Source organism: Solanum pennellii, chromosome 1 (assembly GCF_001406875.1).
Source record: "Solanum pennellii chromosome 1, SPENNV200".
In the NCBI taxonomy this organism is placed as follows: domain Eukaryota; kingdom Viridiplantae; phylum Streptophyta; class Magnoliopsida; order Solanales; family Solanaceae; genus Solanum; species Solanum pennellii.
The window spans coordinates 1,199,138-1,212,144 of record NC_028637.1 but is presented as its reverse complement, the minus strand read 5'-3'; the positions used below and the strand labels follow the sequence as shown (position 1 = coordinate 1,212,144).

The 13,007-nt window shown below is 29.7% G+C and overlaps 1 protein-coding gene across 1 annotated transcript; it reads right to left on the bottom strand.

The window, feature by feature from the left end:
• Positions 1-4,137: 4,137 nt before the first annotated feature.
• LOC107026658 (putative E3 ubiquitin-protein ligase LIN-2) lies at positions 4,138-7,985 on the bottom strand. The gene is made up of 2 exons (XM_015227706.2): positions 7,640-7,985; positions 4,138-5,834 (listed from the first exon to the last, which is right to left on the bottom strand). Exon 2 carries the CDS (start codon positions 5,804-5,806, stop codon positions 4,463-4,465), a length of 1,344 nt encoding a protein of 447 aa, XP_015083192.1. The 5' UTR covers positions 5,807-5,834; positions 7,640-7,985; the 3' UTR covers positions 4,138-4,462.
• Positions 7,986-13,007: the final 5,022 nt, after the last annotated feature.

Here is a 13,007-nt window from a genome sequence, read left to right as displayed (position 1 = left end):
TATATATATATATATATATATATCAATCATTATATCTTTACTATAGGACACAAATCATTAATCACTAAAAAATAAGTGAAATCATGAAGATGTTTATAATGTTAATGATGGCTACAATTTTATTTTGTAGTTTCCATCAAGTGGTCATGGCTAGAGAAGTCGTTATGAACGTAAACAATAACATGAATGACTTAATTCCATGTTGGCCAATCGAATGGCCGTGGTGCCCGTCACCGCCCCCACCACCAACACCATCCCCTCCACCCTCACCAACAAGTTGCTTGGCTAGTGACCAAGAAAAGATAAAAACATGCATGTTTAACACAACTTTAATTGATGAATGTTGTCCCATATTTAAGAGTACACTTGGGACTAGTTGCCCTTGCTATAATTATGCTGAGGATTTGGATAATCAAGTCTTGATAACTCTTGATACTTATTGTGATATCGATAGCCCTTGTAAGAGCGTACAAGTAAGTTATCATTTTTACGTATCTATTATTTAAAATTTATCAAAATCATGATTTGAGAGACCTTTATATTTGACATCGTTTATAAGTTGAAAGATTGTACTTATGACTTTGTCAGCTAAACCCTGAAAATCACCAAAATACAATATTATAAAATGCTATGATCGTTGTCTGGGCCTGTGACATTAAAATGTCTGAGTTGGAAGAGTGCTTGACTACACGCGTTTTGAAGCAAGTAAATGTGATCTCATTTAAATTGAAAAAGTGCATGATACACTCATTCATCATTTTACCTACTTATCTTTAAAGATTTTGATAAACTCGTTCACGATTTATTATCTAAAATCATTTTTATAAGGTGTATTATTATTTGAGTTATAATCATATATTTAGTTTCTTAATTTTACTAAACCGACAAATATTTTGAAATGATTTTTTAGCTAAATATTGTGACCTATTTACAAATTTAGGGATGTTAATCTTAAATCTTAATCATTAACTTTATATCAATTGAATGATTGTCATCGATTTTATTAGTTATTTATATAAATATATGTATACCACTAGTTTATAAATTCATTATTTAGATAGTCGTTTTGATATTTTTTCTTATATATTTCTCTTTATGAAATTTTAATTAATTTTTTTTTCGAATTTGTGAAATAAATTCTTGTATTTATAATTTGCCCTAATACTAATGATATTTTTATTTTAATTCACAATTTCAGGTGATTAAGCTATCCAAGGATTAAAATTGAAGTGTTTGATTAAGCTGCTTAATTTCAATCATGTAATAAATAATTTGATGCTAATTAGTAATTACTCTTTATAAGAGTACATTAATTGTGCGTAATTTTGGGTTTAAGTACTACTAATATAATTTGGCATATCTATCAAAATCCTTAATCTATTATTCTATTGTTTCATTTCATTTTACTTGATATTATTTCTTTATTAGTTCATAAAAAAAAAACGATATAATCAATACAAAAATTATAATATATTATTCAAAAACTCTTTTTTACTTAATCAAACTATGCAATTGGCGGAAATGTTTTATATTATTTTCTTTTTAAATTTCGTATAAAACTTTGTATCACAAATTAATAGGGATAAATATAATATTCACTCATCTGATTGTTAGGTCACACTATCGAATGCAACATATACGTTTTTCATTATTTTTTCACTTCTATTTCAAGAAACAATAAAGAAAAAATAAAGTTATCACTTCATTGATCTCACTATATTCGTCATATTTTAATTTGACACAGAATTCAAGAAAATTTTAAATCTTGTGATTAAAAAAGCACGCTGAATGGACCTGCTTATTCAATCATGTCTCTAGGGAATAATTGAGTGCAAATATCATGAACGCGAGGTGCAAGATATTAAGCCGAAAAATTTGACCAACCATTAGGGGGCCTCGGCTCGAAAAGGAGACTAGCCAAGCAAAATGTACTAAAATGTCATTTAATCATATAATTTTAAATATACAGTGTGAAAAAATTATAACTGAAGAATTATTCAAAACAAAAAATATTCTTTTTTAAATGAATTTAAAAATCAAGCTATTATTTCACAATAATACTTGAGAAGGACAAGAAGACAATTTCTTTGTTTCACAAGATAATATAATGTATTGTTATTTTCTTGGCAAGTTCACTTAATACAAAATATTAAAGTAAGTTGATATATAAAAAAATCTATGAGAACTCATAAAAAAAATTTAAAAATGTGATTCAAAACTCAAAAAGTAAAAAAATCCAACACTATCCCTTCCTCCACAACAAGTCAATGAAAAATTATGCTAAAACATGATTTATTTCATTCTTTTTTTTTATCTAATCAGCTCATTGAAAAAATATATAATGAAAAATCGTTTCTAACTGAAATAGTGAGAAATTTTCTAATCTACCATATAAAAACATTGCGACTTTTTAAATTTTTTTACTAATTTAATCAAAATATATATCAATAGAACCATCAAACATTTTTTAGCGAAAATTTTAGTTTCTTTAATGATGTGACTCTCTTTTTTTTTTCTATTATTTTATTTCTTATTATAATATAAGATAAGATAAAAAGATGATTCATAAAAAAAAAATTCTATATGTTTTCTAATACTAGACATTAATACTTGACAACTACAAGAAAATGTTAATTTTTTCTTTTGACAAGACAATATAATGAATTTAATACTATAAAAGATTATAAAATATTCATACAGTTTCAGAATTAGTAATTCAGACAATTCATGTGACTAAAGTTTCGAGTTCGAGTTTTAAAAAATCATGATAAGGAATGGTTCCTCTTTCGATGGTCATCTGTAGCGTGAATCTGAATCACTCCGAATCTAAAACGGATATATTATTTATTCACATGATTTACAGAGCAGTCTGATGCATAAAATATCTTGCACTCATGTAGGGTTACATTGTAAGGAGATATAATGTAGAAAGGCTACTCTAAGACAATCTTTAGTACGTCTTTGATTCTACGATTTCAACCTGTGACCTATAAATTAAGCAGAAACAACTTTACCGTTCCTTCATAGCGCGGTAAATAATGGCATAAAGCTCTTTTCTTGTCCATGTAACTTCAGCAAGGCTTTCTAGTGGACCAGCAAAATCCTCATCCATCATCATCAATGAGACCCTACATTCTAAGAGCAAGGATCTTAGAATCAAATTGATAGAAATCAACAAATGTGAAAGTAAAAAAAGTCCATGTGGTCCAGACTTTTCGAAAATGTTGTCAACTATTAGATCCATGTCCGAATACTTCAAAAATGTACTACTTTTGAGGACTCAACAAGCATGCATCCAATGCGACAATATTTGAAGAGCCGTGTTAAATTCTCTAAAAATACATTATACTTTTCGAAAATCTAACACGTCAACTGACATTTTTAAAGAGTCTAAGTAAGATAGGTTATAAACCATTTTAAGAGTCACATATTCTCTTACTTCTTAACAAAACAAATTTGAGAGCATTATTGCCACACTATACCAAACCCCTTGAGAAAAGTTGTCTTTAATGTGCCTTTTATGTTTTGAACATAACATGGTCCTAATAATTTCAAACATGAAGGTGTCATTTGGTAAAAGCCAGCTAGGGAGGAAATACTTGACAAAATAAGGAGGTGGCAGGTGTCCCATAGAACTAGTTGAGGTACGCGATAGTTGATCCAGACAGCATAGCCATCAAAAAAAAATTAAATATATTGAGGTTGTTCGGAGGACGAAAGTCATATTCTGGTGTTTGATTATCATAACACAATTTTCATCAAAATGGAGAAAATAACTTTGACAAGACTGTTTATCATCCATTTCAAGTTAAATAACATTGTCATAGTGACTTCATAAGAGCTTAAGTTATGAAGTGCAGCCACACCTAAATGGAGCATTTAAGAAATAACATCAATAGCTCAAAGAACAATGACATGCAAGTGACTGACACTATAAGAAAACTGTGAATTACATAAGGATTTTCTTGGGGATTAGTATAAAACTTCGTAGGAAACTTGTAGTGTGAAATTTAAAAGTATTCACAAAGTTGTTTTACAAAATAGATTTTGAAGAATCCAAAGGGTAAGTTGGAATACAAGAGCTAAAGTATCTACATCATTTAAACATCCCCTATTTATAGTCTTAAATGGACCATGTTGCAGAAACTTAGCCAGGATTTTAACCAACAATTTACACACACTACAACAAAAACAACTTTTAGCGACATTGAATACTGATACTAATAAAGAGTGCTAAAGTCTTTACCGGCATTAGCTAAGTGCCATTAGAACCAATGTCTCTAAAGACTTTAGGGACATATGCAAAGAGTGACAATTGGCACTAAGAATACATATTCAGCGACAATTAAGAATTAAAATGGTCATTTTTGTTGTAGTGACATATTGATCCAAGTTCTTTGAAGTTATGTATTCAACACTTACTGAATCAACGGTCGCACCAGGCTCAGCATCTCGATCTATTTCACTTAATCACTTCAGCTGAGTACGTCAACGTAGCAGGATTCCTCACACTAATTTCATAACTTTCTTCTGATTCAGCTCCTAGTATATGTGATCGACGGAATACTTCATCATACAACTTTTTGCTGACAACAGGCTGAGGTGAAAAACCGCCAACACTACTATTTAAGTTGCTAAAGGAACCTTGACGCGAAACAGATTTTGAAGGAATTTGAATAGAAGGAACTAACGGAATCTCAGCCCCTTCGGTTAGCCAATCCTTGTAGTAAACTGCAAACAGATAAGTACCTTTGTCCAGATTTTCAGTGTACAATTTGTCAAGCAGGTTCAGTTTCCTTGACTTGTTACGTAGATCACGAAGAAAATTAGCTTCTGAATCATGCCACACCTTCAAATGTGAAAGATGAGGAAGAAACACACGATTCCACAAATCAGGCAACAAACTAGTCCTTGCTTGAAAGGGCGAATCGCAGAAAACTTGAAGGAGATGTTTTGCAGCGATACGGTCCTTGTTCTGTATCTTATATATGACACTGAGATACAAATGTGCACAAGCTGCCAATTTAGAATTGGGAATTCCAGACGTAAATTTACCATCTGAATTCAACCCTGTGATTACACTAAGCTGCAATGAGGCTTTCTTAAGCTCTTTCTCACTTGCAAAATCCTCTGCAGCTCTTTCTGCTGTTTCTATAGCTTGTTCAAGAGTGGCTATGATCTTGCTTTCAGTATTCAAACCTTCTTCAAATCCAATAAAATTTAACGACGCAAAGCTATTGTGACGAAGTGATGTCCTGAAATCCTCATCTACGAGAAAACGTTTTATATGCCCGCTCAAGATAGAGATTACAGCCTGAATAGCAAGTTCATCAAGAGCAGGAATAGCTCTGGTGTGCTCAATCTCACATTTCCTTAGGCTCGTAGTTTCATCGGTACTTTTGCTGGTTACTGAACTTCTAGTTGATCTGCTGTTTGAGGTCTCGAGTCGTTCCATATGTTTCTGATAACCAACTTTACTAGATTTATCGAGACATTTTTCTGTGTTTTCCTCAGCACTGCTGCTCTCATTTCTGTAAGTTCGATTTGAGTATATACGGTTGTATCTCGAATCATTTCTCTCTTCGACCTCAACTATCTCATTGTTTTGAGAACCCTCAGCAGATAAAAACTCATCAAAAGAACTAATGCTTATTCTCTTAACGTTTGATGATATATCGTAAGAGCCTATTTTGTGCTTACTTTTCAAGTCATGGCATCGAATATCAGATGAAGCTCTAGGCGTCGTTTTTGATATCTTCTTATTGAATCCTTCCTTCGCGAGGAGGTCCTCGAGTGACATAGCCATCTTCTCTCAGATTAGTATATCAGATCACCTAAACGAAATCCAAGAAAAGAGATTGTTCAATGTCGATTAATATCAACCAATACTTTACATGCTCCCGAAAAAAAGAAGAAACAAACACATAACAACTATTATTATAACTACATTCACAGATTCAATTAAGTTGGAGTCAGCTATATGAATCCTCAATATTCATTTTTCTCGCCAAACGCACACATCCAAAACACACAGGGGAAAACGTGATGCTCTAGCTTCCGATCAAGTATTTCAACATATATGGGTAACTAGAGGAGATCGGAGCCTTATATGTGAATAAAAACTTAAAGTTTCACAAAACGAGCATTGACAACTTAAAAGAGATCAAAAACAAAGGCAAAACGAAATAAATGAATGAACATGTCAACATTAGAACATTGAAAACATCAACTTTATCAATCTTCCAATGAAGTAAATACTCTAATTATGCAACCTACCAACCAAAAACAAAAACAGATTTACTCAAAAAACAAAAACATGAGCAAACCATGAACAGAGGCAAATATGCAGTATAACTTGTCGGTTCACGTGAACTCAGTAGTTTTTGCACTATATGTATTAAAAAATCCATTAAATATTGATAAATATTTTACTGTAAATTCAACTATTGTTATATATTAACTTCTAAAATGTAAAATCATATCTCTACCAATCAAAACCAAATAATCCTATGTCAATACTCCAACTATGCAACGCAGGCACCCAAGAGTGTGGCCTAGTGGTTTAGTGATTAATGACGTGAGTTGAAAACCATGAGGTATCGCGTTCAATTCTCAAAGCTAGGTGATTTTTTCCAATCTTTCCAAGCCTTGTGTGTATAGTTAATTGGCACCTATGCTAGTTAGAGGTCGCACATGCCCCCAGTGGAAATCGCATAAACTAGCCTAAACATCACGATTATCAAAAAAAGAAAAATGACTCCAACTACGCAACATACACTCCAAGAACAAAAAGTTGATGATAAAAAAAAACACAAATATGATCAAATCTTATAAGTCATTTGGTACGCGAGATGAGATAAGCAAGGATATCCCATGGGATTTATGAGTAGAAATGGAGGAATAAAATAATCCCGCGATTACTAATACCTCAACCAAACATGACATTAAGTTAATCCCAAATTTTATCGGCGTGATTATCCTTATCCCACATACCAAACGACTCTTTGAAGAATAACTGTGAAAAAAGTACATTTCAGCATTTTTTTAATCTTCTAACCCACAAGGTGGCTCAATACCCTTTAAAAATGAGGCATATGCCCTAGGCCTAAATTTTTTTTATAATAATAAAATTATCTTAAGCTTTTTTTAACAAACAAAAAACAAAGAATATTTTAATTTGTTTTGAAACTTTAAACAATGTTTCTTTTTTTGGATCAATTTTTAAATTTGACTTCCACATAATAATTTTAAGAATACAAGATTAAAAATATTTTAGTAGATATATTTATATATATTTTAAGATCATAAAAAAATAAAACGAAGAACGTCATTAGACACACAAATATGAGCAAACCTTAATGAACCATGGTAAAAGGAAATAACTTTCGACTTTAGCTTGTTTTATGTTCTATCCATAGACCAAACAAAAAAGTTACATAAAACCCCAACAAGAATGTTAATAGACACACAAATACGAGCAAAATCTTAATGAACAACCGTAAAAAGAAGTATCTATCAGCTTGTTTTATCTTCCACCTCATAAATAAAATAAGAAAAATACAAAAAAATCACCAAATACATAATCAAGAAACAAAAATATGATCAAAATCTTAAGGAACAATTGAGATAAAGTAATTACCTTTCAACTTTTTTAATGTTCCAGACTCCGTGAACCAAACAAGAAAAACACATAAAATCCACCAAATACATAATCAAGAAACACAATTTGACTAAAACCTTACAACATAGCTGTGAAAAAGAAAGTAGCATTTTTTAATGTTCTATCAAAATCCCTCCCATAAATCAAACAAAACACACAAAGAATCTCTAATTTTCTTTGATACAAATAAAAGGGAATAGGACTTTCCTACATAAAACCAACAAAAACTTTACACTAGGCAGCAAATGGAGGGAAAGAAATGAATGAAGAGAAGACAAATAGAAGCTAACAAATAAGTCACTTTCATCTACAAGTTATACAACAATATTAGCCCTTTGTACTACACCTATGAAGCTGAATATATTTGTCTAATTGTTTTGGCAGGCCAAAACCTTAACTTTTTCAACGGCCGGCTGCCTCTATTGCTTTCAAACAATTACTTCTATTAGAAAAATTATTTTGCATTCGAAATAAAGTTTTAATAATTTGGAGTACTTTCATCTTTCAATTTTTTTGAGTTTTTGTGATATTCCTCTTAGTACATTAGTATTTAATTTAAATCACAAGTTTATAGATGTTAATCGAAAAAAAAAAGGTTCATTGATCATTTAAATGAGCATGTATAAATATATGAATCGCGAATTTTCGATTTAGCAATGTATAAAAATGTGCGAACTCCAAACTACTTAAGTTTCACACATGACTTCAAGCCAATGACATTAGAGCACGAGTCATCCAAACATATGGAAAAATTGTTGTTCGATTTTTACTTGAGCGTGCTTATGAAATTCATGTCTTTTAAGAGCGTTTTTTAAATTGTTAGAAAAGTAACGACACGTCTTAGTTTACATGTTCAGTTCATTTTGTTATGTGAGTGTCCTCTTATCATACTTAGCATGTTAGGATCAAGGAATCTATTCATCCTTTAGCTTCTTAAAACCTTGTAAAACCCATCAAAGATAACAATTCAATATGAAAAATAAGTAATAATTTTTTTAAAATAAACAATTCAACACGAAAATTAAGATATCAAGTTAGACAATCTATATTACGATCATTGAAATTTATTCATCTTTAATTACATATCTCTTATTCAATTCCTCATACTTCTTGATACAAAGTGACTTACCTCTCTTAGTGAATCTATCCAACACGAATATGGTAATACTTTGTTACATTTAATTTTGTATATCGAAAATGACTTTAGAGAGGAAATACTAGTTGTATATTTATTTATTTGGGCTTTTGTTCAAGTTATTGTGATGGGCCAGACTAATATTTAAAGGACCAAGTGCACAAAATAGTCATTATTTCGAAAAATGGGTGATCTTGAATTTTTATATTTTCACTTACGTCGTAAAAAAATTGTTTTTGAAGTTAAAATCTTGTTATACTGAAAATTTTGTCCATAAAACGAACGAGGTTAAAAGTTTGAAAAATTATCCACCTTTAAGGTTATTCTTGTAAATGACCCGTTTGAGGATATATATTTAAAAACAATCAAAATTTACAAAGTCTTTAAAGTTTAGCCGCCTCATAATTAACTTTGCATATATAGATTTTTATCAGTACTTTATGAAAAATAGAGAAGTTGTTTTTATAAGACACAAATAAAAGCATATAAAAGATCGGACAGATAAAGCAAATAAATCATGTTGGACCAGATCAATAAAGTAGAAAGAAGAATGATGATAATAAATAATACGATAATTGAGAAGCAACTAAAACAACACCATAACAATATAATAGGGAGGTAATAATAGCAGTACTTTGTTAAGAAAAGTAAACAGCGTTCAACTATTTGCTAACATCATTCTACCATAATTCTCGATAATCTTATCTTTTTATCTAGAGTGATATGCTCAGTAAGCTATTAATGTGTCAAGACTACTTTAATTTATTTCTACCTTTTCTTGTGCTCATGGCTCTTCACTAAGACATTTATGCATCTTCCGAAGTTCACATATCTAAAGTATCTCCAGTCGTCGTTTTTCTCATCTTATTCATCATAAAGGCTATTCTCATCTTATCCTGAATAACTTTGTTCATAATCCTATTTTTCCGAACATACTACATATTCATCTTAACATACTTATTTTCACTATTAATATCTTCCGAATATTAAGTTTTTGAATAATCAACACTCTGCCTCGTAACGGAATTTATATTTGAATTTGAACCTTATGAGGGTAAATTTTGTCCTTAAGTTAGCACTAAATGCTGTATTTGTGGGCCCCACAATATAACATGCAAAAAAAAGCACCTCGAAAATAACATAAAACCGACAATTATCCTGGGATCTAATGAGTAAATGACTAAATTACCCCATACTTATCTTATATTCACACATATATATATATATCCATTATAATTCTTTTTTGCAATAAATTAATAAAAATTGTTTGGGATATTTAAAAAAAAAATTAAAATAATATTTATATGAATATGTATCTATAAGTTTAACTCGTATTTCAACTTTAAACTTTGATTTACTAATTATAAACGTATTTTTAGTCTATTTTTTATTTTTTCGCTCGTAAAATTTTAATTTGTTTTTTTTTCATATCTAAATTTTGACTTCAACTTTCAAATGTTTTCTTTAACGACTTGAATCCAAATCTCAATTATTAATTTTTTTTCTATTTTTCAATATTTTAAGTTTGATTTATAATTTTGATTTATTTTATATTTCGAGGGGAAACGGTGGGTGAAATTATGTAGATAAAGTGAGGGCATAATGGTCTAAAGATTTTATTTACTAATCTACCTATTTGTTATGTAAAAGATAAAATAATAATAATTAAATTTATCAAAATTTGTTATGTAAAAGATAAAATAATAATAATTAATTTACCTTTTTGAATTTTGAATAATAGAAGTTTTATTGAGCACCACACTTTTCCACTTTATTACATAAATAGCCTCAATTATTTTTTTTGTTCTTTCTATTTATCTTCTTATTGGGCTCTTTAATTATTATTTTTTGGGTTATCGTTTAATAATAATTAAAGTTTAAATAAATATAAATATATGAATACAAGATGAAACAGATATCTTGTAAAGAGCTTAAGTTATATACACTGATATTATAAATAATTTTGTGTTACGAATACAATCTAAAAGATCATTACATGGTAATTTTTATTGATACTTATAGTATTGCCTTAATAAAATCAATATTAAGAGCCACATCTTATATAATATGTACATTATAAAATAATTGTATAGCCATAAAGTACTAAAATTGCCAAATAGAGGCTTGGAAGTAGGATGTTTTTTTTGGCCATATTTGTTAATTAAGTTTGTATGTAATTATCTTTGAATAGTATTTGATAAAAAAAAATATATTTTATCTTTAAAGTGAAATTATAAGATGTGTATAAATTAGTCGAGTATCAAGTGTAAATATATTAACTGAGCGAGCAATTATTACTGAGATTATGGTGATATTATTATCTTTAATCACACGTTTCATGTTCAAGTATTGAAAATTGAATCGTCACCTCAACTCAAATGGACTTCCAAATATTAATCTGCATTAGTCGACTTTTAAGCAGATAACAAATACGAGATGATAATACAATATTAATCATAATTATATTTGCTAGTTATCATCAAATAACTATTATAGTGGTAGATATATAAGTAATCCATCCAAATGACTAGGATAATTTTTTTTATATATATATATATAGTGTTGTGTTAACCATGTGATTAAAGTTTGAATGAAGATTCTAGTAGTGATTAAGACATTTCAACCAATACAATTAGTAGGCAATAAATGTTAATGAAAAATATAATAATTTGTAAAACACTTTAATTTTGAAGATATATACAATGACTAAGCAAAGATAGAGTATACAACTTACATATATATTCATATAAGCAAAAGATATCCTAAACTTTTTGACTTTTAAAAAAAGTGTAAACAATAAAGTATTTTTTCTTTTTTTCTTTTTGAACCAAGATTCTAATAAAGTGAATAAAAAAAAAAAAAAGTTGCTCATATTAAGTCTTTTTAATTTTTAAAAAATAATTCATTTCATCTCTAATTCTTTGTCATTTTGTTTTCTACCAAACTCCTCTATTTAACAAGTGGTTCCTTAAAGCTTAAAATTTAAAATTATGCATGTGATTAGTAATGTATGATGGGAAATTTAAATAGTAGCGATAATTTTAACTTGAAATTTAAAGCTTTTGTTAAATTTTTGACTTAGATTTGAGAATATATGATACAGAGGGATAAAAAATATTTTAGAATTATACGTAATGAATTTATAACAAATAATTATAAAAATGACGGAAATTTAATTAATAAGAATATGAGTACCTTTGCTAACTTTGAGGAATCAATAAATTTTTATATATAAAAAGAAATTTAAGTGGCCATAGAGATAAAAAAGAACAATTATATCAATAACACGTACATTAAAAAGAGAAAGTCTCACCTAATAATTTGTAAGATGAATAAACATAATTAAGTAAACTTTACTATGATAAGAAGACAATATATATAGTAATAGTAAGATTATTTGTGCTGAAAAGTCGATCATTCAAAATAAGTTATTAATTTTAAGGATAAAATTCTTGAACGACATTCTTTGTTTGTGCGCCCCTTACCGTTCTCGCTCAGTCTTTCAACGGTTGGGAAGGCAATCGTAGAAACGAAGCCTATCGCCACGCCGACCATCAAATACGAGACTAGGTCCCTTCTCAAAGATTTGATGGAATGGCCCACCCCATCCAAGAGCGCTTATGTCACAGGGGAACTCATGGCTAGATAGGTCTCTCGTCAGAGCTCCATCTAGAATAGCTGAAAAGGCAAGGTCTAGAAGACCAAGATCTGCACCTTTCAACACTGCCGCTCATCTAACAGGATTGGCCGGAAAGGGGGGGGGGATTGCCGTTTCACAGCCGCTCCTCTCCTTACAGTCAAGTGACTTTCACTCTCAAGAAGTGGGAATAGGAGTCCATCGATGACAGAAAAGATTACCTAATGCCTTATCTCTTCTGGAAAGACAATGATATACAATATAAATTAAATATTAAAACTTTTTAATTTTTTTTTTAAATTAATATTTGACATGAATTTTGTTTTTTAATAAATAAGCACTTATTTTTTAAAAAATAATTTCAAATATTTTGAATCCTTATTTCACCCTTTTTCACCTTTTGGGTAAATAATTCAAAGATAATGGCATATTAGTAATATAACCCAAAAATATGGGCCTTTCCATAAACATACCTCGATATTTGAAAGTGGGCCCCTCACCAACCTCATGTCCCCCCCTTTTTCATAGTTAAATTCCAAATTTTGATTTGCCACCCCACCCCCCAACCCCTCCCA

Bases quoted from the DNA above. Each gene is read 5' to 3' on its own strand.
- LOC107026658 (XM_015227706.2), bottom strand. From the start codon at position 5,806: ATGGCTATGTCACTCGAGGACCTCCTCGCGAAGGAAGGATTCAATAAG.